The sequence below is a fragment of the Myiozetetes cayanensis genome, unplaced genomic scaffold (assembly GCF_022539395.1).
Source record: "Myiozetetes cayanensis isolate MyiCay16 unplaced genomic scaffold, myiCay2020 scf21, whole genome shotgun sequence".
Classification (NCBI taxonomy): domain Eukaryota; kingdom Metazoa; phylum Chordata; class Aves; order Passeriformes; family Tyrannidae; genus Myiozetetes; species Myiozetetes cayanensis.
The window spans coordinates 8781462-8808787 of record NW_026087423.1 but is presented as its reverse complement, the minus strand read 5'-3'; the positions used below and the strand labels follow the sequence as shown (position 1 = coordinate 8808787).

The window sequence follows — 27326 nt, the reverse complement described above, 5'->3', positions numbered from 1 at the left end:
GCAGAAGACATTTACTAAGATTTACTTTCATATTTGAGTGGTGACAAGATGTTCAAACCTAGAAGACTGTGTAAACTAGAAGAGAAATTCTGAATTTTTTTATATTTTAGTTTCCCACAAATTACTCGTGTCTGTGCTGGGGGGGAAGGGACAACCAAAAAACCATCACAAGTCTCAGCAGGAATGTTCATCCCACTAAAGGGACACAAAGCCAGTGATGAAGCAACACATTCAGCCACTCAAAGTTACCAGGTCAGAACTTTGCTGCATTGAATGCAACAGAGTAATTCAACACTGCAGGCTTGTTTCTAATGGATTATTCAAATAAACGGCGCAAAGGCACTTCCAATTATGCACATAATTATACAAAAGTCAGAGAAATACCTGTGAGAATTGACTGGTCTACCCTTAGAGTTGTAGACTTGATGGAAGTAATTCTTATATCAGCAGGAACCTTGTCTCCAACTACAAAGAAAGCACAGGACAAAGTTAGAATGTTGCTATTTGAGAGATTTCTAACCCAGTGAACTATTACCTTTATCAGCCAGAAAAGTGATTTTCCAGTACCTGTTCAGATGACCAAAATCACCCACAGCTTATTGCTGCCTTTGTGATCTGCAACACTCCAATTTTCGGAGCATCCAATTCAGATCTGCCCCTACCTAATCTCAAAGAACGCAGCTGTAAATCACTGGCTTGTTTTTCTAACCACATGGCCCTTTGAAAGCAAAGGGAAAACATTCTCAAGAGCAAGATATCCATTTCAGAAGACGAATTTATAAACAGTCAAACCCCAAGGTGAATCAAGTTCCCTTGTCCAGGACAACTGGTCCTGGAGAGTCTTCTGGTTGTTTTTCTCTATGCCCAAAGCGAGTCCTCTGCACTCCAAAGATCGAATTCTCCCCATTTATTTATTTAGAAAACTAAAAGAAGTTGTATTTTCCTTTTCTTTGGCAGCAATTGTGAGAATAACGTGCTTCTGCAAATATGCTCTTGTAATGTTATACTTTGAATTCTGCCAGATGTTTCAGAGTTGGGAGTTCACTGCAGATCACACAGTAGCTTTATTTTCCACTAATGCTGCTCTATTAAAATACACCCCAATCCACATCCCAGTTACAATTTTCACACAGCTCTCATGTTTATCTTACAATATATGTTTATACCTTACAGGAGAAAACATTGGAGGGAAAAAAATAAAAAAACAACCCACAAACAAACTAAAAAACATCCACTAACAAGTGTTTGAGACACCAAGGTCGATGATGAAATTTAACAGCATCTAAAAATGGCAGAGTAATGAATCCACAGTTGCCAACTGAGTTCCAGCATCTCCACCATCCCACAGTTAATTCTTATACCTTCCTACTTCCTCTTATGCAGCTTTTCCTAATTTTTAAGAATTTTTAAGAAAAGAGCTAAAGCCCCACCATTTTGTGCCTCCTGCAAACAAATGGCTGCATGCAAATTCCCTTGCTAAAGCACATTAATGAGGCTCATTTCTGACTCATCTGGAGGGGTTCTCCACTCTGCACATCAATATTCCACTGAACACACAATGCTGAACACTCCTGATGTAATTCAGCCCTGCAAGCACTCAAGTGTCAGCTACTTTATCATAAAATAATGCAAAGAAACAAAGAAGGGAGGATAACGAACTAAAGACAGCTCAGCTGAGTAGATGGAGTGTGCGTCCCTGCAGGAAAATTAAAATAAGCTGCAATTCCTGCAGGAACTGCTTATGCAACCAGCAGCAATGATGCACATGAACAAATAATACCACAAAAAACTCGCCAGTGGTGTCACAGCCTTGGATCATCCAACCACTCACACCCTGGATTGGAAAACCGTGGAGTAAAATGCTGAAGAGGAGAGTTACACGTGACTACAAACATTAGGAAAACCTACATCATGTGACTTTCTGTAAATTCAGAGAAACTCCAACCATTAAAATCTGCAGAAGGTTGTGTGGTTTTGCTTGCAGACTCAGCCATGTGTTTTTGTGAGCGTGTGTATACGAAGGGACAATAAAAACAGCCACAAATTCCCTTTTTGCATCATGATACCATGTGAACACTAATTTAAGCCGCAATGCCCTTGAGCAGCAAGAGAAAATAGCCCGAGACAAACGGTGACTTAGGCCAAAAAAGGCAAAACTATTCAATGAGCTCTCCTGGAGGCTGAGGAGGGTTCTGTGCACGCACAGGAGCAGCTGCATTTCAGTCATCCCTGAGCACCAGGCCACGAGGTGAAACGCTGCCCATCTGCACCAACACTTCCAAAGGGCTGGAAAACTGCAGCCAACTCCTCCACCACAACACTGGGGAAGACTTGATCCCTCCACAGCACAAAAAAGCTGCTGTTAAAAAACCCCTCACCTTCAAGGAACTGGACAGAACATGGCCAAGTTGATTTCTGAACTTACTTCTGAGCTGCTCTAAGTGGTTTGAACTCATATATAATATGCCCAATTTCTAAAGTGTTTGCAGAGATCCCTCTAATAATTATTGATATTTAAGCAGCAGTATTTCCCTGAAAAGTGCTGCTGTCATTAGCAATTGCCTGAAGCCCCAGAACTGAAGTGTCAAATTTATTATGATAGTGCAGCTTTCTAAGTTTATCTCAACAATTTGAGATAAGACACATTATTCACTCCCCATCTCTGTCTGAGAAGGCTGTAGTAAAATATTCAAGGCATTTCCAATAGGCAGGAAAGCTGCACATCAGGGTCAAATACAGAGCTATTTTAAGCAGCTCTTTGCAAAATAACAGCTATGACAATAAGTCATTTATAATCTGGAATATACTTTCATGAGCACAGCTGAAACTGAATATAAATAGGAAATCATCCCATGATTGATAGGAACCACAGGAAATTTTCAGTGAGCAGTTTAGTGCACATCTCATCCACCAGCAGAAGGCTTTTTTATCCATGTACTTTAAAACAGGGAAGAAATTGGTGTTTTGCTGTTGGTTTGGGGGGTCTTTTTAAAAATTAAATTACACTTCAGTCCACAAAAACCAGAAGTATTACCCAAGGCTTGGGAGACAACAAGAACTTAGAGGGTGAATATGTGTTTGTGTTGCTCGGTACTGACCTGATACAATAAATGGATATAATCTCATAGCCTGACATCTAAAATGGTCAGCTGCAGAAATATTTTCATCTTTTATTTTCAAAGTTTTAAATCCTAAATAGTCAGTTGGTTTCCACAACAGTTCTGAAGAAATCAAATAAGCTGCTTTCAAAACTACCCACATATATGTTCTAAAGCACAGTGTAGTCAAATATGTAACTACTGATTAAAGCAGCCTTCTAAATAGAACATTAACTGCTGTTTGCAAGGGTGGAAGAAGGCTTTGGTTTGAATCATTACAGCTTTACCCACAGAATCTTTTTATTCACACACAGAATTTTAGAATTTTAATACTGAGCCTCAGCACACAACAAAGGAATCTGTTTCAAAACAACCTGGTCCCTGTAAGGGGGTAAAAAAGACAAATACCCATTTGATTTAATTGTGCAGGAGTCTATATTGAAGCAAATAACTTACAATTCCCCACTCCTTGATAGAAACTGGAATGGCATTGAGTTGTGATATGCATTTTAAAAGTTTATGTTAATTGTTTTAAACACTCCCTCGCTGAAAATAGGGATAATTTAATATCTGAAAATCTGGGTTCTTCAGCCACCCAACCAACAGTGTTATCAGCCAAGATTCCCACTGATTACACCCCAGCTTTTCTCCTCAAGTTCAAAGCTCCCTACACTTATCTTACACTGCTACAGGTCAAGTTCCCCTCTGTATGAACAGTCATTCACATCCACATTCGATTTTCTGGGCAGTGCAAACCCTTCTTATCAGCAGAGCTCGGCAGGGACTGAGTGTCTGCAGAGCAACTGGAGCTCCTCAGGAAGGGAGCCTTTAAAGGACAACCCAGGGCATAGATTGCCCCACTCAATCTGCAAAGTTGCCTTGAAAGAGGAAATAATTCTAAAGTCTCCAAGCCAACCTCAAATATTGAATGTATTGAACAGTGTCAGCCCCAGTTTAATACCTGGCAGTGACCAAGTCCTACAGTGAAACAATCAACTCATCATCCAGGTGTTTCATCTGAGCACTGACACCCCCTCAACACTTCACCAGTTTCCAGCACAGCAATGAAACTAAATATTGAACTTTGGAATTCTGTCAGAATGGGGGTTGAGACACTCCCTGGGAGACCTCTACAGCCAAAATCCAGTGTTAATGCTGCAGGTGAGACCAGTGTGTGGTTTGAGCAGCCCAGGAAGAAGTGATGGGGTACATATTTTATGAATAATGAAGCTGGAAGGAAAATAACTATTAAAGCTGTGTGGATTTCAGTCCCTGTTACAATTTAGCTACTGACAAAGAACTTTGGACTACAACAGGACCGTGCTCACCTTCCAAGTCTCAAATTACATTTTCTAACCAAAACTGCTCGTGACAGTAAGTTCAGGAAGCAGCATTCACTTTACCCCCAAAAGCCACCATGGTACAGAACAGGCCTCAAAATAAAACTACTAATTTAAATGTGTACTTTGAACACTGATATCAGCCCTATTAACTCTGATCCCTCCCACAGCTGGAGACTTGCTCAGAGGGGATTTACAGGCAGGTACATCATAAAGAGAGAAGAGTTTTGTTTCTTTTTTTTTTTTTTATGTTAATGTGTAACAAGAACAAATGCTGTTCTTAGCAAAGGAAGTACCAAGTGTTTGCAAAAGGTCCCTCAGCAAATAAAAGGACTTTTATCCTGTGGAAGTCAGAATGGCTCTTCATACACAATATGTACCTCACACTTTCTTATTGATGTTTATCATTAACCAAAGCCAGTGTCAACCTGAATTCTGTTATCAGCAGGTTGGGGGTTGGAGCTGGACTTTTGCAATAAAGATTATCAGTACAGCTCCAAACTATTCTATAGCTGAACTATTTGGGAACAACAAACAGTTCCTGAAACCTGAGAGCAAGAACATCCCCAAACCGACTTCCATAAAATACCAAATGGGAAGAACAAAGAAAAAAAGGGGGCTTAATAAACTAAAGTTCATTGTTGGCACATTTTGATTTTCAAGACACTATTGTTTTTCTCCTGCTTTATTAGGATGTTCTCATTTCATCAGGCCAGGGTAGAAATACTATCAAATCCAGCCCATACAACCTGCCCCCCACTGCTATTAAAACATCTCATTCAAAATACGTGGGGTTTTACCATCAAAAGGGAAAAAGACTCAGTATTTGTTAATTCTTTAGACAAAAAACAGTAAGTGTTAGCAATTTTCCAACATGACATATTATTATGGGTACAGTCATTTAAACCGCTTTTCCTAATGAGATTTTTCATGTCTTAATTTCAGAGTCAGTTATTTCAGTCTCCTCTCTTGCCCAAAAATAAAAGTTCCTTATCTCTAAATCAGAGGACACCACTGTGTGGGTATTTACTAATAAACTGAAACAACAGAAACTTCCTACATGCAAGTATGGGAGTCAGCTTAAGGATTGAAAGGAGTAAATAACGCATTTACTCATTAAATAACTGCCAATAACACACATGGGATGCTACAGAACCGGAGATTTTCTGAGTTCTGAGCGAGTATTGAATTGGGAATTGTTGGGGGATTTTAACAGTTCAAACTGACACATGATCAGGTTGTGTATGTTTATAGAGGCAGAGCTGCTCCAGCACAATTAAATTTTTATATTAAACTTCCTCAGCACAGCACAGCTCAGCTCCTCTCCCCATCCCTGTACAGACAATCTTGTCTTCCCAGAAACTTAATTCTTGTTCCGCAGTAACAGGTCTGAAGTGTTTAACGCTTCCTGAACGGGGGATAATAAAATGCTCCCAAAAATCAGCTCGGTAAAACAGGAAGATAATTGAGTCCAACTACACTCTCATACAAGGCCAAGAGTGTCAGTATGTCAAAATCAGAGGAGTTATTATGAGACACTTTAAGTCTGAGTTTCCACTTCAAAGCAGTGAGATTTATTTTTCAACAAGGCACAGATTAGAGCAGCAACAGTCCATCAGTTGTAAGCACAGCAGTAAAACAGCACTTGCTTTTACTGACAAGGAGACAGAACAAGACATTTAAATACATTCATTCTCTGTGTGAAACAGCCTCTATATAAACCTCCTGCATTCTGGACAGAAAGTAAAATATCCCTAGAGTTTTCTGTGCAGTGTATGCACAGTGTGAGTATCCTCAGCTAAGATCTGTTAAAGATAGAGGTTAAAAATTTCAAACACACAGATATTGCATTAGTGTCAATCAAAACCAAAAGGTTTCTGGGAGCAAAACATTTTCAGGTTGGAGTCGTTTTTCAGGAAAAAAATGGAAACTGAATTAAACACTACATAAGGCTTGACTTATTCCTATTTTATTCCTTCTCATTCTGTAAAAACAGGCTCGTGTCATTCTCTCTGAAGAGGGCACCAGAACATTAGATAAGATGTGCCCATGGACAGGGACCCTGCTTGTAAGCCTGCACTTATTATTAGTCTGAATTTGTCTAGTTTTAGCTTTTAATTAGTGGATCTATTTATATCACTGTGCTCTAGATTCAAAACTCTTGTGATCAGCCTATAAAGACATCTAAAAGCAAAAAGAATGGACTGTAAATTAAGCCTCAGCTTCTGCCAGATTAAGTAGAGAGCAATCACATCTTCACACCAAAGTTTCCAAGTTATGCTGCATTTAGGTACCATAAGAACACAAAGGAAGAATTCTGGAAGTGCAAGTTTTCTTTAGCCTTAAAACCAAAAAAAAAAGCTTGCTTTGCCAGGGTGAAATGGTATTAACAGAGCATTACCTTGATGTCCAAGCATTTTGTTCAGTATTATTTGTGCTGATAATAAAACCCCACTCGGTGTCAGTTCTATCAGAGCACAGAATACCAGATACCTTCTCAATTCAAACAACTAAACCAGAACTGGTTTCCCTGTTTTTACTTGAAAGGTTTGGCAGCTCTGGAGGAGAATGCTACGAGAATTAGGGAAAAAAATGGGAAGTGTGTTTTGTAAGATTTCAAATGTGTGTTAAAAGTGACCCAAGTTTAGGCTGTGCCCTGAGTTGAACCTCACATAACTCCAGACTCCAGTCAAGCCTGGAATGGAGTTTGGACTGTGCCTGGTTATCTCCGAGCTGCCTCTGATGTGTTGGCCAAAATGTTCACTGAAGCACAGAGATTTATGCACTACTTGTACATGTATTTATTAACCACTGATGTGCTTTCCTATGTCTCCTGGTTCAAAAGCAGTCCTTCGTGAAAAAAAGCAAAATATGTGCTTCAAAAACCAGACCTGACAGGGAAACATCCTCAACTTTTGCAGCCCATTTGTTTCCCCATCAAGAGAAGGTCTCAGCACTCTGCTGTAGAACAGGCTCCAGCAGCTCTCTGCTCTGGAATTCAGCCTTACTCCATCCTTTTCATTATGTTTTCCAATCTCAGTAGTTTCCCAGAAGAAGTAAACCTGCATCTCTAGCACAGAGTCTGAAAATCAATTCCAGTTAGTAGAAGAGTAACACAAGGACCCGTATATGTTGGAGGAAGATCTGCAACATCAGTGTTTGTTGCCTGCATTACCAGGGAGAACTTGGAGCTCTTCATAATCCTGGGAGTTTGACACAATTCACCTCAAGAATCTTCCTTCATGACCTTCTCCACCCCAAAATTTATCTGTCTTTCACTATAAAGCACCCAAGTGCTTTACCAAGAGTCTTAAATTGCTCTGCAGTTGGAATAAAAAGCTTCAGAAAGTAATTCCTGCCTACTCTATGCCAGGTATAAAACTAAGTCTTGTGGAATATACACTGATTTAATAAGCAACAGCTTCTGGAAACTCTGTGTGTATTTTTAAGCTGTTGAGTACTTACAGATACAGTAACAGATGACAAGAACCATCATTCAATTCCTCTTCCCAATTCAGGGAAAAGAGGAACTACTGTGACTCTGCTTTGGTCGCTCACTGACTGCAACTAATGAACTTTCATTTATTAAATTACAGAAATGCAGATACACTGTATCTAAACCAGAAACTTTTAGACAGGAAAATACAACAGAAGTGAACAAAGCTCACTTCTGTTCCCAAATGTGCTTCCCTAAAAAAAGGAAGTGATTTGCAACCAGTTTAGCCCAGTTTGTCAGGCTGAACTTCATAAAAAAAAAACCTTCTAAGAACTAAGGCCAGGCTGGTTTAAGTTTCTCTTTGAAATGTTACTTTAACCTAGCAAACAAAAACTCAACTAAACCGAAGTATATCTAATCTATTAAGATAGCCCTGGTTACAAGTTTAGAGTGCACCCTCCAATTAAGCCCAACTTTTATAGCAGCATGATAATCCATCTGAAGACAGGCAAGCTGGAGAGCCATGTGGGGACAGCATCTGGATGGGTTTCAGTTCATCACTTCTGAGAAACAAACTGTGTAGCTCAGAAACCCTCACCCACAGCTCTGAGAGTAAATTTAAGGCACCACCCCTCCCCAAACCTGTCACCCCAACTGCATCCCAGACAGTTCCTGTTCATTGTGCAGGGTCTTTTCCACCACCTCTGCTTAGGTAGATGTGGAAGAAAGTCCTCCTACCACCAGGCAGTGAAGAAATTCATGTCTGCATAGTCCCTGAGCAAACAGTGTCTGCTACACCTGCAGAAGGTGGAATTTGTTGGCTACCAGACCCAAGGAAGGGTAATTGCTCATCCACTGCTCTGCCCTATCACACTGATCCCAAGAGACACCTCAGACAGAAGGTTATTTATCACCTAGGGGACAGTTTAATTCAGGTTACTCCATATTTACTGCAAGGTGACAATGCAAACCTGCAGTTTCCCCCTATTACTTCAAGTCAAATAAACCAGCATCTGCTCCAGCAGCTTTAATTCAGAAGACCATGAGGCAGATGGATAGTCTGTATAATGAACACAGTCAAACCCTACAAACAGCCCCAGGAGCCAGAATAAAAAGTGATAATATAAACCATTATTGCACTGTCTTTGGGTTACACTAAGCCACCCAGGTTATCTTTAATGGGCTCAAAACTACTGCAAATAACAAGTAGTTTCAGAAATGGTTCAATGCTACTTATTCTCAGGGAACTCCTGCTATGTAAAGAGGGAAATATATTCCCCCACATCCCCCAAACTGCAATATCCATCTAACAATTCCTGTAACAGTCATCTGTGTGTCAGACCCATCCACAGCTCCTTCAAATTACCAAAGCTGTTACAGCATTAAATACAACTATTTTGGAGTGGAAGACTTGAATAAATTTGCTCAAAATCAGTTATCAGCACAGGGGAGAAACCTGTCACCTGGCTGTTTATACCACTTGGTTGAAAGATATTTGCCTGGACACACAAATGTCATTGGCACCTTGCCTAGAATTCCAGAGCCAGATATGTATCCCAGCATGGAGTGCTCTGGCACTTCCCTACATGGTCATCTTTTTGCAAACACCGTGTCAAAGGCCATCAGAGTCCTCCTGCTCTTGAGGCACAGGCCTGCACAGAGTCTCCCTCACCTCCAGGTCCTGACACCACCACTGGTACACTCCGTGTGGCTCTTCTCTACTTGCTCAGGAGCTTTTCCGAGTTCGATCACAATTAAAACTTCATCAATGCCCAGCTACCAGAATTTATTATTTCAGTATCACACTGAAGCACTTATTTCCCTACTGAACATCCACATAACTTACAATCAACTGCAGCTTCAAGTTAAAGGTAATTTAAGTGTATTTGCCATCATAAGAAAAATATCATGAGTAGCTTGGGATTGTTTGATCCACCAGTTAAAGATTCCACTCATAAAAGATTCTTCAGTCCATCAACAAGCCAGACCACTCACCTTAAAGGACAGTCATAAAGCTTGGATAATGTTTGTTTCTCTACATGAACTTGTCCTTTCTTTAAAAAAAATAAAATGAAGGAGTTCTACAGATGTTGGACTATCAGACACTGCTCTACAAGTAGATTTTAAAATATTGCAGTAGTAACCCTATGAGAAAAAGGATACTGTGCTTGTTAAAGAGCCTGGTGCTACAGGCATGCTAGTCAGGGGTTATTCCCAAATCACTTCTCTCCTTCAGACACAGATCTTTTATAGACAGTAATTGATTTTATGGATCCTGACAATACAGAGCAGGTAAGTAAAAGCCCACACATCCCCCAGGTGTTCACATTCAGAACAAAGGCAAAGCTAAATTTGCAAGATGAAAATGCAATCTGTACCTCTTCTGAAATAGCAAAGAATCAAGGAGAAAGTGTTCTGTGCTCTTGACACCTGGCAGAGTAGCAAAATCCAGCATTTCTCCTCAGTGAGATCCCCCAAAACCAGTGCACAATATGCAGTTATCAACTTGCAATTCTACCAGTACTCCTCTAAAATACCAAAACCCACAAGTGTATTCCTATGACATCGACTCCTTCCAAAACTCCCATTCCATCAGTGACATTTAAAAAACCAGGATAAGGATTTGGAGTGGACATCTCCTGCAGAATCTGTCATTTATCCAGCCCTGTTCCCCTCCAAAGGACACGGCAAACGTCAGCCTGAAACCAAAGCTCCTTGCAGAGCTCCCAGCTTTGCCTGTGCAGAGCAGGAACAGCGAGTCAAAGAGCACAGCCAGTGACAAGGTATCACAATTCCCCCCTAATTTCCGCTATCAGCACTCTGGATTTGTACTTGGGAGCTGAATCATCCTGTGCACAAAACGGAGGCTCGAGACAGGGCTCAGCGAGTGCTGAAGTTTCTCAAGGAATGAAAGCTGGGCTGGTAGCCAACACCAACTTCATTTTGAGTGCACACTCTCCCTGCCTGCTAATTAAAACAGGAGGAGAGGCGAGTTTAAGGGTATATATTTATCTCCTCTTGAGACAGCTACCACCTCTAAAAATCAAAGTGACACTTGTGAAAAGCGAGGTTTGATGTACACCCCGAATTGTTCCCAAAGGAACAATCACTCAGTTAACAGCTGATAATGACCTACAAAAGATGAGGGTGCAATCACTCCTGACACTCAGCAAGAACCACCTACATTTAGCTGGGAAGGAATAGGAAACACTGAAGTCATCAATAAGCCCAGTTTAGAGAATGAATTCTTGCTATGGCATTATCACCAAAACGATGGAGTTTTAGCTAACAGTGTACAACACTCACATTTTTGCACCCCTTCCAAATAAAGATACACCTTTTAGAGCAAATCTAGGATATCAGAAAGTTCAAGGCAAAAGTCCAGTCTCAAGACAGTCCCTTCAAATGTTTATACAGGAGAAATGGGAAGCTCTACTCTAAATAGTTTATCTGTTTGAGATCTCCTACACAGCAATAGGCAAAAGAAGCACTAAAGAATGAAGAAAGATGAGAAAACAGCGATGTCACGTGCCAGTCACACCAGCTGAGAGGACAGAAGACATTTGTGAAGAGAAGTTCAAAGGCTCTGCTACTGCAAGGGTAAGAGTTGGAAAAACACATTCAATGAAAACTCAGAGCATGACTGAAAAACCAAAAATCTCAGCGCTCCCAAACCTAAGGAAACACATTTAAAAGCAAGGAAAAAGGTATTCTGTGATAGAAAACCAGATAAACTGTAGGACACTCTGAAACCAGGCATTAGAAAACAACATTTTAGAGTTGTGACAAGTGTTAAAACCACCACTCCAATTAAGATGCTTTGCTTTTAGACCTACCAATTAAACTAAGTGGCAATTTGAAAAACAATCCCCTCAGTGCAAATGCACATTTAAGGTAATTACAGACAAACAGAAACAAGACTGTTCATAAGTGAAGTATATACTTAGGAGGCTCTGAAAACTTCCCCCCCCAAATCATTAAGACAAAGCCCCTACCCGCAAGAATTTTACATGAATATTCTGACACATGTACGTACTACACAAATGGGTCTTACCTGCCACTTCCACAATATCCCCTGGGACAATGTCTCTGGCTTTAATCCTCTGCACACTTTTCCGGTCTTGTCGGTACACTTTGCCCATTTCTGGTTCATACTCTTTAAGAGCTTCAATAGCATTTTCAGCATTTCTTTCCTAAAAGACAGCAAAGAAAAAAAAAAAAAGTGTCATTTCTAAAGCCCTCAAGGAAAAATAAGTAGGTCAGATGTGATTTTTCAAAAGCATTATCATATGAATACTACCAACTCAGCTCAGCTCCATTCTTTCACACACATTTTGTGACCTCCCCCCCTCCACCTCCCCTTGTGAGGTTGCTGACTGGAAATCTTTACAGCCTAATTCAGGTGTTTGTGGGCAGTTAGAACCTCGACACTGCATATTTAAACCCTGCAGCATTTTCCATCAAAAACATCCCCTGTGTCGTCCCAGGGAGGCCACACAAAGAATTCTGTGTTACATCCATACGCAATGTGCTTTTTGACATTAAAAACCCTAAACAGAAATTAAGATTCATGGGTATAAGTCTTGGTTGTTCCTTACTAGCTGGAGCAGCTTAGACTCAGACTGGAGTAGACAAGCACTACTGAATTTCACTTACTGGCAGAAGTCAAGGATCAAGTTAAGACAAACCTCAAACAACATAAAATCAACTTTGTTTCAGCAAATCCAGTGACTCTGAAGTGAAATTAAAGCAGACTAGAAACCTTCCCAGAATCTCTTAATTTACAAACTTGGATGAATCCCCACATATGACAACCTTTTTTATTTCCACTAACACGACAGCTTTCCTGTCTCAGGTGCAGTTCTCTCACTGAGCACTACTGAGATTGGGATCAATATTGTGATGTTACCTGGATAAAGGACAACATAGGAACCAGCAGCTTATTAGTGCTCCTTCTCCAGCTCATGGAGAAGGAACTTACTTGCCATTTCCCTGCCTACTGACAAGTCCAAACATCACTTAGCCCTGATAATTACAGATAATGGGACGGTGCACACAGTTTTTACACTGTCTGCCCTTCAAATATATATCAGTTTTTCCAGATAATAAAAAATCCCTCCTGCATGTCAAAGCAGAAACAGAAGCATCAGAAATTCAAGGGCTGAAGGACTTGGTACTTCCACATTAACAGTGCAGCTGAAAATGAGCATTAACAAAACTACCTTGAGGAACTAGAATTTACATGGCACAGCTCAGGGCCAAGCAGTGCAGATACCAGCACAGACCCATAAAGCTGTAATTAATACCAGCCTCATATTCCACCAGGTAAATTAATTCTGCTCCTCAACACAATAATGCTGATATTGCTTTTCTGTGGATGAACTGGGAGCCAACATTAGACAAAACCCTAAAAAGTGCAAAATAAAGTGGAAGGTGACTTCAACACAACCCTGCTGGGTACTGCTGAGGCACCTCCAGTCCTGGGGTCAGTTTTGGGCCCCTCACAAGAAGAAAGACATTGAGGGGCTGGAGAGTGTCCAGAGAAGGGAATGGAACTGGACAAGGCTCTGGAGCAGCTGAGGGGGCTGAGCCTGCAGAAAAGGAGGCTCAGGGAGACTTCATCCCTCCCCTAGAACAAGTGACAGGACAAGAACAAACATCCTCAAGTTGCACCAGGGGAGGTTTAGATTGGCTACTGGGAACAATTTCTTCACCACAAAGGCTGTCAAGCATCAGAACAGGCTGCTCAGGGAAGGGGCTGAGTCACCATATCTGCAGGTATTCAAGACACATAGATGTGGCCCTTGGGGACACGGTTTAGTGGTGACATTGGCAGCACTTGGGCTAACGGCTGCACTTGATGATCTAAAAGATCTTTTCCAGCCTCAAGGATTCTGTGATTCAGCTGCTTCAGCCAGCTCAGCGTGCTACACTCAATCTCTTTGCCCCCAGTTTGCCTGGAGTTGTGGCAGCCAGACCATCCTGCCAGGCACTGAAGCACTCACAGATGGCTCTCTGGGGACAGTGCACGTGAGAGGGAAGGTTGAGGGCAATGACTCAGTTGCTCACATCCAGTACCTGTAGGAACACATACATTTATGGGTGGAGACTCTGCACTGTGACTGATTTTCCATGCCCAGTAAAACAAGGGAATGAGTCATTTAATCTGTGCAGCAACTCTTTGTTTCACAATGAAGTTCGCTGCATGCAGAAATATATAGAGAGGTATTCTTGGCACACTACCTTGCCTGAAAAAATTGATTATTTCCTATACAGCTACACAAGAAAATCCCCAAGCTGCACAGAGAGCTTTGCCTTCCATTTCGTGCTTACAATCGGCAGCTGCAGAGTTGCAGCTCAGAGTTTCAAGTTAAACATTAACTCTTGCATAACTACTTTATGAAGACTTGAATATAAAATTACTCTTAAGGGGGCAATGCTGTTACTTCTGGATCAACGTGACCTCCTCCCTCCACACCAGCTCCAGCAGTTCTGCAGCAAGTTGGGAACTGCTAAAAACTAATTTTTTGGAGGGATAGCCTTCAGTCAGCTCACTTGGGCCAGCACAAAGCAGAGCACAGCAGGCAGCAATGCCACTTCTTCCAGCATGCAGGGTCCTCTCTAACATGTTCTAAACATTAACAGGACTTCTCCTCTTGATTTTTGTTGTCATTTTGGTGAGTTTGCCTTTTTTTGTTAAAGCATGAAACCTAATGCACTAAGATAGCCAGTGATTATTGCACATTAGTACCATTCCTTTAAAAAAAAAAAAAAAACACCAAAAACCCCAAAACCCAACCAACTGCACAAATAACTTGAATGACCCTAAAAAACCTTCAGTATTTTTGATCTGCAGAAAAACAATTCTAACAAAACATGCCCTGTGTGAAGTGATCGAATTATTAAGCTAAAATGATGTGAACCACTTTACTTTGGCATCTCAGGAAGTGTTAGACTGTGTTACTGTTATTACTGTCTCCATGATTTATAAAAAGCCATCTAAGTCAGCTCACAGCTGATAATGTAGGAAAAATGTCATGGTATTTAGATGTTTTCAGAAGAAACTTCTGCCTTTTGACAGACATGCAGCCTTTGGGTGTACACTTAATAGGTACCACAGTAATTGAACTGGGAGAATTAATAGTGCATTAATAATGTACTACAACATAGCAGTTGTCTCAAGAGAAAACAGACAAGAAATGAGATTAGAAGTGCATTCTTTGCTCCTTAGTTAGGAAAAAAAAAATCCAAGCAAGTTGATCCAATTGTTCCGAGCTCTGCAAGATCTGATCTGTTTCCTGAATTCAGGCCTTCATTCTGGCCTGTCTGGTTCATGTGTTCACCAGTGTGTGGCCAAACACACTGATGGGCACTTTGCCTTTTTGGCAACACTTCTGAAGCTTTTCATTTTACCTTTAAGTCAACACTTTGTGTCGAGAAGCTTCATGGTTTGCTGACTCTCAGGAATCTAAAGTTAGCAACACATCCTACTTGCTTTGTATGGAGCACCCAACACTGCAGTGCACACAGACTCCTCCCAAACCATAAAACCCCCCAAATATTTGTGATTTGACATTGTAAAAATCTCTGCATACCTGCCACACTCCCACAATGGCATTGGCTACTAAAATAAGTAAGATTACAAAAGGTTCTACGAACGCTGTGATTGTTTCTTCACCTTCTTCAAACCAGGCCAGGACCTGTAAGAGGAACACAACGATTTACATTACTGATTGACACAGACACCTTGCAAACTTTACCCCTTTGCTGAGTTTCAGCCTGAGAGATTCAACTGCTTGGACTTGGGCAATCTTAGAAGCTTCAACCTACCAAGTTGTAGTTTTGTAATTAGTTGAATGAGTTGGCAATATGCAATGGAAAAGAAAAAGAATCTTTACTAAAGTAGTACAAAGTTCATTTTAAAGGCCACTCTTCTTTTAAAGGATTCTTTTAAACTATTTACTTGGGAAACAATTGCTACTGTTGCTTCAGAAGCGAAAGCAGAAGTTGTGACAACAGTTATGACAATGAAAAAAGAGAAAATCCCTTACTGTATAAAACAGAATGTAGATAGATTAGTTAGACTACTTAAAACACAGACCTTGCCAGAATCTGAATTTTAGTCAAGTTTAATTGTCCTTTACCAGCAACTTAGACAAAAAACTTAATACAGCTTTACAAGGTTTTGTTGAGTAGATATGAAAAACAAGCATCTACTTATTTAAGTACAAGTGGTGTCTCATTGAAGCATCTAAGTGAATTCACTGAAGCTGAATTCTAAGCTGAGTAGTTGACAAAACTCAATTTTTAAAGGTGAATCAACCTGAGGACTTGCATAAAAGGCATAAAATTCTATTTTCATTAATTTGCTTTACAAATGCACTCTAGTTTTAGGCTTCTGTCATTCACTTGACTGTGTCAAGGCCTCTGCAGAGCTCTGCATCTCCTGAGGACAAGTCAAGCCAACATGACCAGAGAGGAAGGGCTTTTTCATCAGCCTGTTGAGCAACAGGAAGCCTGGAAAGTGACAGTAAATAGGAACAACGTGTTGAGATAATTAGGGCTGGTAGTCAGGCAACAGCACAGTGAATCACCGAGGGCTGCAGAGAGCAAACTGTTACTAAAGCAGCACCAGAATTCCCCCAACATGCTGCTCTGAGCTATTGCTCAACTGAGAGACGCTCCAGGACGGGCAAAGGAAGGAGCAGCAGCAATGAAAGCCTCCAGCAGAAAACAGACTGTCAAGAAAATCCAACCCTACAACCCATTTTTATTACAAAAGGATAAACTTGTAAGATCCAGGCTGCCATTAAGGGGACTGAGACATTCCAACTGGCAACACAACGTTTGCAGGGGCTGGGTAGTTCCTCTGGAGAAGGGCTTTAGTCAGGATCTCTCATGCTCTCCACATCTTGGTGCTTCTTCCCTCCTCCCACACCCCTGGATATCCAATCCCCTCGAACACTTTCTGCCATTTGAGCTCCAGGAGAAGTCAATGGTACATTTCCAGACTTCTCAGTGTCTACAAGGTCACACTCTGCCGCCAGAAAAGCTGCTTGGTGTCTATTTCTTCCCTCCTTTTCTTTACTGGAATTCTGTAGAGCCCCTGTTTTGCTTCCAATAAAGCAAGTAAATTCAATTATTTTGGGATGTTCTCATCTGAGCAGGCACCTACAAGGTTAACTGGTATAAAACATCTGCTTTACAAGATGCTAAACCAGAACCCTTCCTGATTGAAGCCCACGTGTGTTATGAAGTAACACTGAGAGAGGCCACAACTTCCAGAGGCCAGGAAAGCAGCTGCAAGGACAGCGAGATCCAAGTGTGTCAAGGAGAGCCAAAATTAAGTTTTCAAGGGATCTTTACTTTCAATAAGCCATTATTTCAAAAGGAGCAGATGAACTCAAATTGGAGATCCTGAGGGTACAGAATCGGATGGTTGTTTTTCTGGCAAAAGTATCGATCTGCGACAAGATTGAAATGATGTATCTAATTAATCCTGGAAGCCAGCAATACAAATTTCTCCCCCCCAAAATTTTCCACACAATTACTAACAGTGGAACAATCCAAACTCTAGTTCTAGAACGTTTTAGTAAACAGACACATCAAAATAACCAAATACACTGCGAGTTCTTGGTTTTGTTACAGCAGACCACAGCTACATTAACACTCCATTTAGGATACTTGTGACACACAGCACACGCTGCTTAACAGATCAGGTTTATTATTTGATAGTAGCCTGGAGTAAAATAAAAAAAAAAACAACCCACAGTGAAAACAAAGAGGAAGCAGAACAAGCAACACAAGTATTTAGCTCGGCGTTTTTAGTAACAACAACCCATATTCTGAAGCCTGGTAAAGACTAGACAATTCTTGTCCAAGTCATTGAGTCCTTGTCAAAAAGTTTCCACTAGCACACTTTTAAGACCCTGGAGAGGTTTACAATGAGAGATTTTTTTTTTTTTCCTCTTTTTTAACTTCTACTCAGAAAGGCCCCCTCCATATTTCAGCCCTAATCACTTTAAGGACTCATGTAGAACAGCTTAATTTCCAGGTCATTGATCTCCAATGCACTGTTCAGGCACTACTGTCAATGAGTAAAGTCATCACGTATTCAAGAAAGAGTAGGAAAAATAAAATAATCGCTCGAGAGAAATTCAAATCTAAAAACATAAGGGCAATAATAGCAAGACATAAGAGTCCCATATCAACAGCCAACATAAGCAGCTTAAAGGACAACTTTCATTCAGCATATTTGCTTTAGGGCTGCCAGAGCTTGCAGAGCCTATTTTAAACAAAGCCTAATGGGGTGGACCTGCAGGACACTAAGGCAGAAGATACACAACGACAGGCAAACAGCACTGAGTTTTCAGAGTTATTTGTGAAAAGGGGGCAGAGGGACAATGCCAAAGTCAGCCAGCAATGAGGTGACCACTGCTGAAAACAACACAAGCGCCCTCACAGCTTTCTCCACTTCCACGAGTGAACCACCGCTGTGCTGGCAGGTACCTCATGGAGACAAGTTACCTCAGGTGTCATTAAGTAACAAAAACAGAACTAAAGAGTGGAAGTTTGGAGGCAGGACTGTGTTGCCCAGCAGGCTGTACCCGCTCACCACCAACAGAGGAAAAGCAAACAGGTCGTTGTCAACAACCTCACAGGAATTTCTGTTTGGTTTTCATTTTGACAATGGAAACTCGGCATCAAGCAGGGGGAGTAAGACCTCATCCTAACAAAAAGCCCTGGATTAATTAAACAGGCCATGTAAGATGTCCAGATTGCTTTTAAGAGAGCTTTCTTCTCACAGGATACCACGAATTAAAGTTTTAGTGTGTTTTGGACAGAGTACCAACTACTGCTCAGAAAACCCTCTTTTAAGTGATTTATCTTTTCAGTACAAAACAGCTTAAAATTAAGCCGATGTGAACTATTTTAGGAGTCCTGATACTTGGTCCGTGTCAGTTATATTGAGTGCCAGGAATTACTAAAGAAAAATCTCCCAGTTTTAGTTCCATTAATTCAGCAGAGATTTTTGTTTGCTACACAAGGAGAGAGGAGGGAAAAAAAAACCCAACAAACACAAACCAAGACATCTTAACCACATGCGTAAGTACAAAATTAAGAATTTTGTTGGGTTAGCAGATTGTGAGCACTCATCAGATCTATTACTCCATACTTCTGAAAATAAATGTATTTTTGTGTTTATTATAGAAATAAGGGGGGGGAAGATACCTAGCACCCACAGTTTAATTTCTACAACATAAAATGAAACCACAATGACTTCTCACAATTTTATCACCGCTACCCTTGTGCTACTGAGCAATCTAAGTTTAGCTAAAAGTATGTCAGTGTAATGTCCTACAGCAACCCTTATCTTGTGCCACATACTCACTGCTGCTGACCTTAACAGGTAACTTTTGGGGTGATTTCAGGGCAAAGCTTGAAACATTGTTACTGACACGTCTCAGACTTCCTCCAGGAGGACCTTTGCTCCCCTTTTAACACAGGTTATACTCATGCTAATTTACCGGTTAGAAAAATCTCTGTTTTAACAATATATTGTTTTACTCTGAACACAGATACCCACTATTCCCAGAACATTCACTTCTAAGTCAGCTTAGGAATCACAGGAATAACTGAGGGGAGGGAATGCTCTTAGGATGCTGTAAAATACTTCAAGTTTTGGTAGAGTTTATAGCCTGGGTCATATCTTGTAGAAGGAAATCACAGTGCGATGCAAAGCTGAGATTGCACAGCTCAGCACACACCGCTGCCTAAAGCACCCACACCACGGAACTATCCCACACCACGTCCAGCTAACACCTTGCAACCTGTCAAAATCGTTTATACAGCAAAGAAAGTTGTTCTTTTAAGTAAATACTGAAGATCTGAGTACATGCTACACACGTATCAAGAATGAAAAGCCACGAACTGCTGAGACACTCTACGGGTTCATTTCTGCGGAGGCTTCGCAGATTCAACAGAAGACCAGGACAAGCCTATCCACAGATGCATTTACTCACCATCAGAAATGATTTATATTGTTTCTCTTCAAAGGCCAGACTTAAGGGCTGCACTAACCAGCACATCTGTAGCAGCAGCTCTGACCTGGAATGTGGGACGTGGCACCAGCAGCATCTGCCCCCAGCCATCAGCCGGGGTGACACAGACCCAGCTGCCGGTCTGAGTCGTTTCACTGACACGTCCCTGACAGGCAGGGTGGGAGCAGAGGGCACACAAGCTCTGAACACAGGAGTTTATACTGTAGAGAAGAGGGGATGGTTCTGCACAAAAACCTAATGCAGATCTCTGTTACAGATGGCTGTTTCTGTGCAGCCGGTTCTAATAGCAATAAACTAATATGATTTATGACTGCAACACCATCACCATAAAAACTCCCACAACACGAAACAGTGACTTCAAGATCCTCTCATACCTGCATCTCCATCATTTTCTTAATTTGACAATATACAGCTGATAAAGGACACCAGAATCTAAGTGATGTAATTACTTCTAATTTTTGCAGTAATACAATCTTGATATCAACATACTCAACAGTTCTTTACCGCTACTGCAGAAGTCTCATTAAAAAAAGAAAAAGCTTTCATCAAGAAAAGTGTTAAAACCTAAGAAAACCAGATAGATAATCACCTTCTGAACAAGGAAAAAGCCAGAAACAAGCACAAAGGCAAAGTGCTTTGGAACTATCAAAATTATAATATATCTAGGGATTTTCCTACATTTCATCAAACAGAGAAAATCTTTACTAGTGACATCAATTTAGTGTGAATCCATAACTAAAATAGGAGACAGAAAAGGCAGAGCAGTAGCCCAAGGTCATATACCATGTCAGCTGCACAGAAGCAGAGAACCCAGATCTATCCCACACTCCATCAAACTCCAGTCTCCTCTTAATTAGATAGGAAAATTAACCATCCTGAAAAAAGCAACTGAATTCAGCCACTAATCAAGTTTTCCAAGAGGATTCAGCAGTGTATGTTCTATGACCTCTGCCAGCCTGGTCTCTTACTTACTCAGATTCAGCAATGAGTTTGGTGAATTTGATATTTATTTCACTTACTTGCTTAAAATAAAAACAAATAATGCACCTTGGCACCAAAGGCTAACAAACTTCTGCGCTGTCATTTGCCTCATGAGATGACAGCAACACTCCTGACTTTTCATGAACAAAAATACATCCCCTTCTCAACCTCTGGGAGGGGAAAAGAGCAAAGAGGAGGGAGAAAAAAAGCTTTTGAATGACGTTTAATTCAATTTTCTACAATCAGCTTGATTTGCTCTGCAGGAATCAGAACAGTGAGTAAAGCACATCTGTCTCCATGGTCAAGATTGGTGTCACCAGTCATTGCTCAGCTGGTAATGGTGTCTTGCAGACCAAAACCAGAGCCCTTTGAGAAGAGGCTCTGTGGGGAGAGTGGATCACCAGCACAGCACAAACTGCAGCACCACACCAGGGCACTTTCCCCCATCAAACACAATCGCCTCAGAGCACATTCTCCTCTGCCCATCCTAATTGGTTTGCCCTCAGCTAAAGAGTCACCACAATTTCCACTCCCCCCAAGAGCTGCTGCAGCATTTTTTTTTTTTTAAGTAGTTAATTACAACTCCAGGGCAAAGTCTACTGTAAACTTGTACTCCTACCTAAACAATTTAATATTCTGCACACTTCTGTTTCTGTTGTCCAGCTCCCCCAAGACATACAGACTTCATCTTCTTCCTATACTTAGCCTTGGCTCAGTTTTCCAGCGAGCACATATCCATTACACATAATGCAGAAAGACCTTTTTTTAAAAAAAAAAAGTTTAAAATATTCTTGTTCTTTTAATCCTGCAAGCAAAGGAAGATGTCCATTTAATGACTTGACTATCCAAAGGTCAGTTACCAAATTTGGTCAACTATGGTGCCATCACAGCCGTCATCATTCCTGTCACTGTCAATAGCAACAACTGTCACCTTGCTATTATCAGGAAGGGAAGGCAACTGGAATAATCGCCATGGAGGTTCTATTTACAGTCTGCATTGCATCCAAAAATGTCTTCCAATGATTATACGTTGAGCCTGATAACAATTAACCCACAGGCAAGAAGAATGTCCAGTTAAACACTTACTTACTCAAGGTTAGTTTTCAAAGCCAACAAAAGCGTTGGGAAATCCCACCTCAAATAAGCAAACTGGGTTGAATGAGAAGCACTTTTTAACATACCTGTCTAATGCAGTTACGCGCTTATGACTCATGCAACGAAAAGAGTCTCCTGAAATTTTGTTTCCTACAGAAACCCCATCGCAAGGAACAAATTTAAGAGGCAGCAATTTACTTTGCATCTCATAATTCTACCTCTTGAGAAAGAATAATTCTCTCTGTATACACCGGAACATGTCATTCTGAGATACAGAAGCCTATGAAATCAAAAAGAATAAGTCATACTTACAAAAGATATGCAAGCAGCCAGCAACAAAATTCTAACTAGTAAGTCTTCAAATTGCTCGATCACAAGCTCGAGTAAGGTTTTTCCTGCAATACGTAACAAAGCCATTTAGTCATGCACGTTAAAAAAAAAAACAACAACAAAAAAAAAGATGAATTATCAACAAGAATTAGGAGAAGACTTCACAAACATGCTCACCTTCCTCAGCTGGTAACTCTGTCGGTGGAAGGTTTTTCCAGGAAGCATGTCAGAGAAAAGAAATCATTGAAGAAACACGTTAGAGCGTTAGAAGGCATCCACCACGTATTGTTCCTGAATTACACACTCAGCTGGGCTGGATTTGACAGACACACTGAAAGCCACAATAAGGTGGCTCTTTTCACCACAGTACGTGAATGGGCCCGAGAGTTTCGCGTTTTAAGACACAAAGGTTGGCCGGAGTGTGCCAAGGGTTATAATTCAGCCAAGTCATCACTCCAGCCAGCTGTGGGGCTTGTGCTGTTGCTGCACACAAAGGGTCAAAGGCTCAAACTGCTTTTCAAACGCGTTCTGACAAAGCTTTTCCTCCACATTCACTTAAAAAAAACCAACCCAAACCGTCAAACTTGGTTCAAAATGTTTCAAGTTCTTTCCTCCATTTTAAGGGTATTTCCTTATTTCTGTTCTCCCCTTTATTTCCCTGTAACTAGATTTAGTAATCCAAGAGGCATAAAAGCAGTGTTAAAGCTAAAAAAAACCACCTCCACCGTATAATCTTCTCACAGATTTTCAATTTCACACAACGGCACGGGAGTACAGAAGGGACTAGGACGGCCAAGCAGTAAGGATTAAAAAAAAAAGGGAACATCTTATCGGTTGAATTCTATGTCCCGACTGGAGAGAAGAATATAAAATAAGGGACAAAAAGGCGCTGAAAAGCGAGGAAAAATGAAGGTCAAGACGGACAAAAAAAAATATAAAAATACTAAACCCCAAGGGGCGTCAATTCAGAATGCAAGGAGGTTTCCCACCGTTAAGGTGAAAGGGATCGGAGGTGACATCCTCCATCCCAGAGCAGCCCCGCGAGCTCGGGATTGAAAGAAACCCACGAGGTGGAGTTCAAGTCAGCCATCTTCTCTCCCTCGCTCCTATTCCGGGTCCTGGAAGAGATGCCGGCTTTGCCAGTGCACACGCGTTAGGCCTCGCACAGGGCCCCGGCAAGGATGGGGGAGAGGAGAGAGGGGTGGGAGAGGGAGCCGAGCGGGGAGAGGGCGAGGCCGGCGGCAGCATCCCCGCGGCGGGGCCGCCTCACCTACCGTTGGAGCCCCATTTCTCCTTCAGCTTCTTGACTTGCTCGAGGCTGAGCCCGGTGCTCTCGTTGACGCCGAAATAAGCCAAAACTTCCTCCACAGTCTTTGTGTGCGCGTTCTCCATGGCCGGGGCAGGGAGCAGCAAATGGTGCCGTGCCTCGCCTCTTCCTCCTCCCTCTCCTCCTCCTCCTCCTCAGCGGCGGCGGGCGCGGCGGCGAGACCCCTGCTCAGCCCTCACCACCCCCGTGCTACCACCATAGACCCTCTCCCGCGACAGAGCAGCCCGAGCCCACCTCACTCCTCACGGCGGAGGCCGGGAGGGGCAGGAAAAAAAAATGAAAAAAAAAAAAAAATCAGAGAAAAAAGGGAATGCCGCCGGAAAAAAAAAAAAAAAAGCCCCCACCCCCTCCCACCCCACACGCCTCCGAGGGAGCCGAGCCGCCTCTCCGGCGGGGACCAGGTGCTTCGGCCGGGGGGGAGCCGCGGGCCCCCGGGAGCCGCTGTCGTCTCAGGGGCGCGGCGGGTCCCTGCGGGGACGGGCCGCGTCCAGGTGGCCGAGCGGCCTCTCCGCTCGCCTTCAGCGGCCCCGAGCCACCCCCGGCAACGGGAGGGCGATAACGGCGCGGCGCGGGGGGGGCGGTGTGGGGAAGAACAAGGCGCAGCCGCCCCGCTGCCCACGAAGGCTCGGAATCACGCCCTCCCTTTTTAGCGGCCCGATGCTCCCCCTAGCCGGCCCAGGCCGCTGGTCGCCGTCACGGTTCGGGCTCCCCCGCGCCCGCCGATGGCTCCGCTCGCTCCGGGCGCGCAGCGGCGGCGGCCGCTCTAATGTAACTCGGGGGCCGCCCGGGCCGCGCTCGCCGCCGCGGCATGTGGACGCCGCTCATTGGCGGGGCCGCGGCGCGGGGCGGGGCCAGCGCTCGGCCCCGCCCCCGCGGCGCTGAGGCGATGGCCGTGGCGCGGGCGCTGCGCACCGCGAGCCGCTCTCCCTCACGGCGCTCGGCGCCTCACGCGGCGGCGGCGCCGGCGCTTCCGCAGCACCGGGACGGCCCCGCTGCCCCCGCCTGAACCGCCCTCTTGTGCCGGCCTCAGCCCGCGCCCGAAGGGGAGCGGGGCTGCCCCTTGAGGGGGAGATGCCGCCGCGCTGTCGCGATAGGCGTCGCGGCGGGGCTGGCGCGCGGCTGCAGCGGCGCGTGTCGTGACGGGAGCGCCAGCCGTCCTGTGAGGGCTGCCCTCAGCGCTGTGGTGACACGAGCTTCATCCGGGCAAAGGGTGAGCGTGGGGTTGCCCCCAGCTCAGTCGTAACAGGGACATCGTCCATTCAAAGGGTGAGTGTGGGCCTGCCCCCACCTCGGTCGTGACAGGAGCACCAATCCAGGCCAAGGAGGTGTGGGGGGCTGGCGAAGTCTGTCGCGACAGGAGCATCATCCAGTCAAGAGTGGTGATAGTGTGGTGACTACCCCTAACTCAGCCGTGACACGAGCATCATGCAGTCAGATTGTGTGTGAGTACAGGCTGCCCAGGGAGGGCAGCTCTCCGGAAACATCCTAAACCCACCTGGACTCGTTCCTGTGCCACCTGCTCCAGGTGACCCTGCCTTGGCGGGGGGTTGGACTGGATGAACTCCAGAGGTCCCTTCCAACCCCAGCGACTCTGTGATTCTGTGGGGCTGCACCAACCGCTGTCGCGACAGGAGCCTCACCCCTCACGAGAGTGCGCAGCGGTGAGGGCCGTGTCCCTGCGTGTCCCCTAGCCCAGAGGTCCTGCCCTGCGCTGGCACCGAGCAGTGTCCTTTCCACAGCTCCCCCCGTTCCCGTCGCACACATCCCAGTGACAGCGCACTCAGCCCCGGCTCGCGCGGCGATAACGTGAGCAGGAATGAGCTGCGGGGTGTGATTTCAGCGCCGTGTGTGGGGTGAGATCCCAGCTTCCCTCGGCGCTGATACAGAACACAGAAAACTGCCTGGTCCCGCCATCCCACCCAGCAACTCACAGGCACTTCAGTGAACACAAAACAGAGAGAAATCAGTGCCAACTGACATTAATACACCTGCAAAACACACACACAACACAGCAAGTAATTCAGCGCACGGTGTAAATACCATCCCTTTAAAACTTGGTGCCAGGAGATGTTCTTGTATATATATGCGTGTGCAAATAGAAAAGCTCATCCCTACATGTGTGCTGGCTTACATAAATGCAGATCCTACATACAATCTGCATTTCCATCACTTATAAACCACCCACAGCACCACGCTATAAGAAACTGTATGTCTGATCTGGAACGAAATACCTCAGTCTTATCTCCGTGATAGCAAAAGAAGGATGGAGAGGGGACACCCCATGTAAAATTATGATGTTCTAAGGTCTATGTGGCCCTACATCCTTTCTAACAAAAGTACAACTGCTCTAAAAGACTCCTCTGTGGCTGGCCAAGGTCCAGGGAAGGAGGACTCAACAGCCTACACTTCACAGGGCAGCTCTGAATGAAATTCATGGGTTAGATCTGATGACCTAGTTCAGGTAAGGCAACTACTTATTCCATGCCATGCCCATATTAATTTCATCTTGCTTATCAGCAGGATTAATCAGCATGGCCAAATGTTGCCTCGGTACAGTTATGTTCCTTTTCATACCACAACCTCACACTGCACCTAAATAGACATAGCCTGTTACAGAGGAAAGGAATGTCATCGTGGCACTTGCACATAGTTCATACAGTTTACTGTATGTTTCTTAACCAGTTGTAATAGTTTTCTTGATAAACTATGATCCCATCATCCCCAAACCAAAACCAGAGTCACAAGGTGCACATGCATCTGAAATCAAAACAATGTATCTTGGAAAATATGCACTCAGTCCCAACAAAACTGCTGGTAAACGCCTGCCACAGGCCTACCTAACCCACACCTGAGTTTTTAGTATCCTCTAACACATAAGTACATACATATGCAACATTAAAACCCACGTAATTTCCACAGTGATCATATACAGGATAACACCAGCGACTTGAATTCACGTATTTCACTGATTAACAGCACACTGAGTAGTTTCTTCCCTTCTACCGAGTTAATATCACCTGCATTATGTGTAAGTTCTTTTTAAAAATACATTTACCACAGCAGTATTTTTACACACAAGCATCTTTAAAAGCCTTCATATACAAGAGCACCTGCAAAGGACTTGAAACTCCCACCTTTCATTTTCTTACTATTTTTAAGCATTACAATTAAACATCAGTAGCAATTTGCAAAACAAAATGATATTAAAAAGAATCCCAGATCGTATTTCATATTATTTCTCCCTGTGATATACTTCTTATGTCATTCTTGGGTTCCTTTTTGTGCCTGTCTCCAAAAAGGCTCATGGAAAAATATTTTAAGCATACCAGAGCCATGGCATGTGCAATCAGGGCTTGGCAGACTGTAGGATAAAGTAGATATGGTGTTCTTTCAGTCTAACTTGTTAGCAGGAGGAAAATGCTGCTAGGAAGGCGAAGAGAGCTTGCATTCTAGTGAATCCTGGAGAGAACTCTTGGGATTCTCTGGGATCCACTAGTTCAGCCACAGTTTGTAAACTCCACTCCCATTGTCTCTCTCTCGTGCATTAATATTAGATGACTTCATTCTTCCCCTTTTTTTCCATCTTGAGCATAGACCCACCATAAAATCTGGAAAGATTCTAGGCAGTCCTCTGCCTGTGTTTATCTCTGTCACATG

At 43.2% G+C, this 27326-nt stretch overlaps 1 protein-coding gene across 2 annotated transcripts in view; it reads right to left on the bottom strand.

The window, feature by feature from the left end:
- ATP2A2 (ATPase sarcoplasmic/endoplasmic reticulum Ca2+ transporting 2) overlaps positions 1-23961 on the bottom strand; it is a 44626-nt gene extending 20665 nt beyond the window's left edge. For both annotated transcript variants that reach the window (XM_050318091.1, XM_050318090.1), the window contains exons 1-6: positions 23617-23961; positions 22520-22537; positions 22325-22407; positions 15470-15574; positions 11929-12067; positions 385-465 (exon numbers count right to left, since the gene is read on the bottom strand). In XM_050318091.1, the coding sequence (XP_050174048.1) occupies positions 385-465; positions 11929-12067; positions 15470-15574; positions 22325-22407; positions 22520-22537; positions 23617-23734 (544 nt within the window). In that variant the 5' untranslated portion in view covers positions 23735-23961. The remainder of the gene's footprint in view (positions 1-384; positions 466-11928; positions 12068-15469; positions 15575-22324; positions 22408-22519; positions 22538-23616) is intronic.
- Between the last annotated feature and the right edge of the window lie 3365 nt (positions 23962-27326).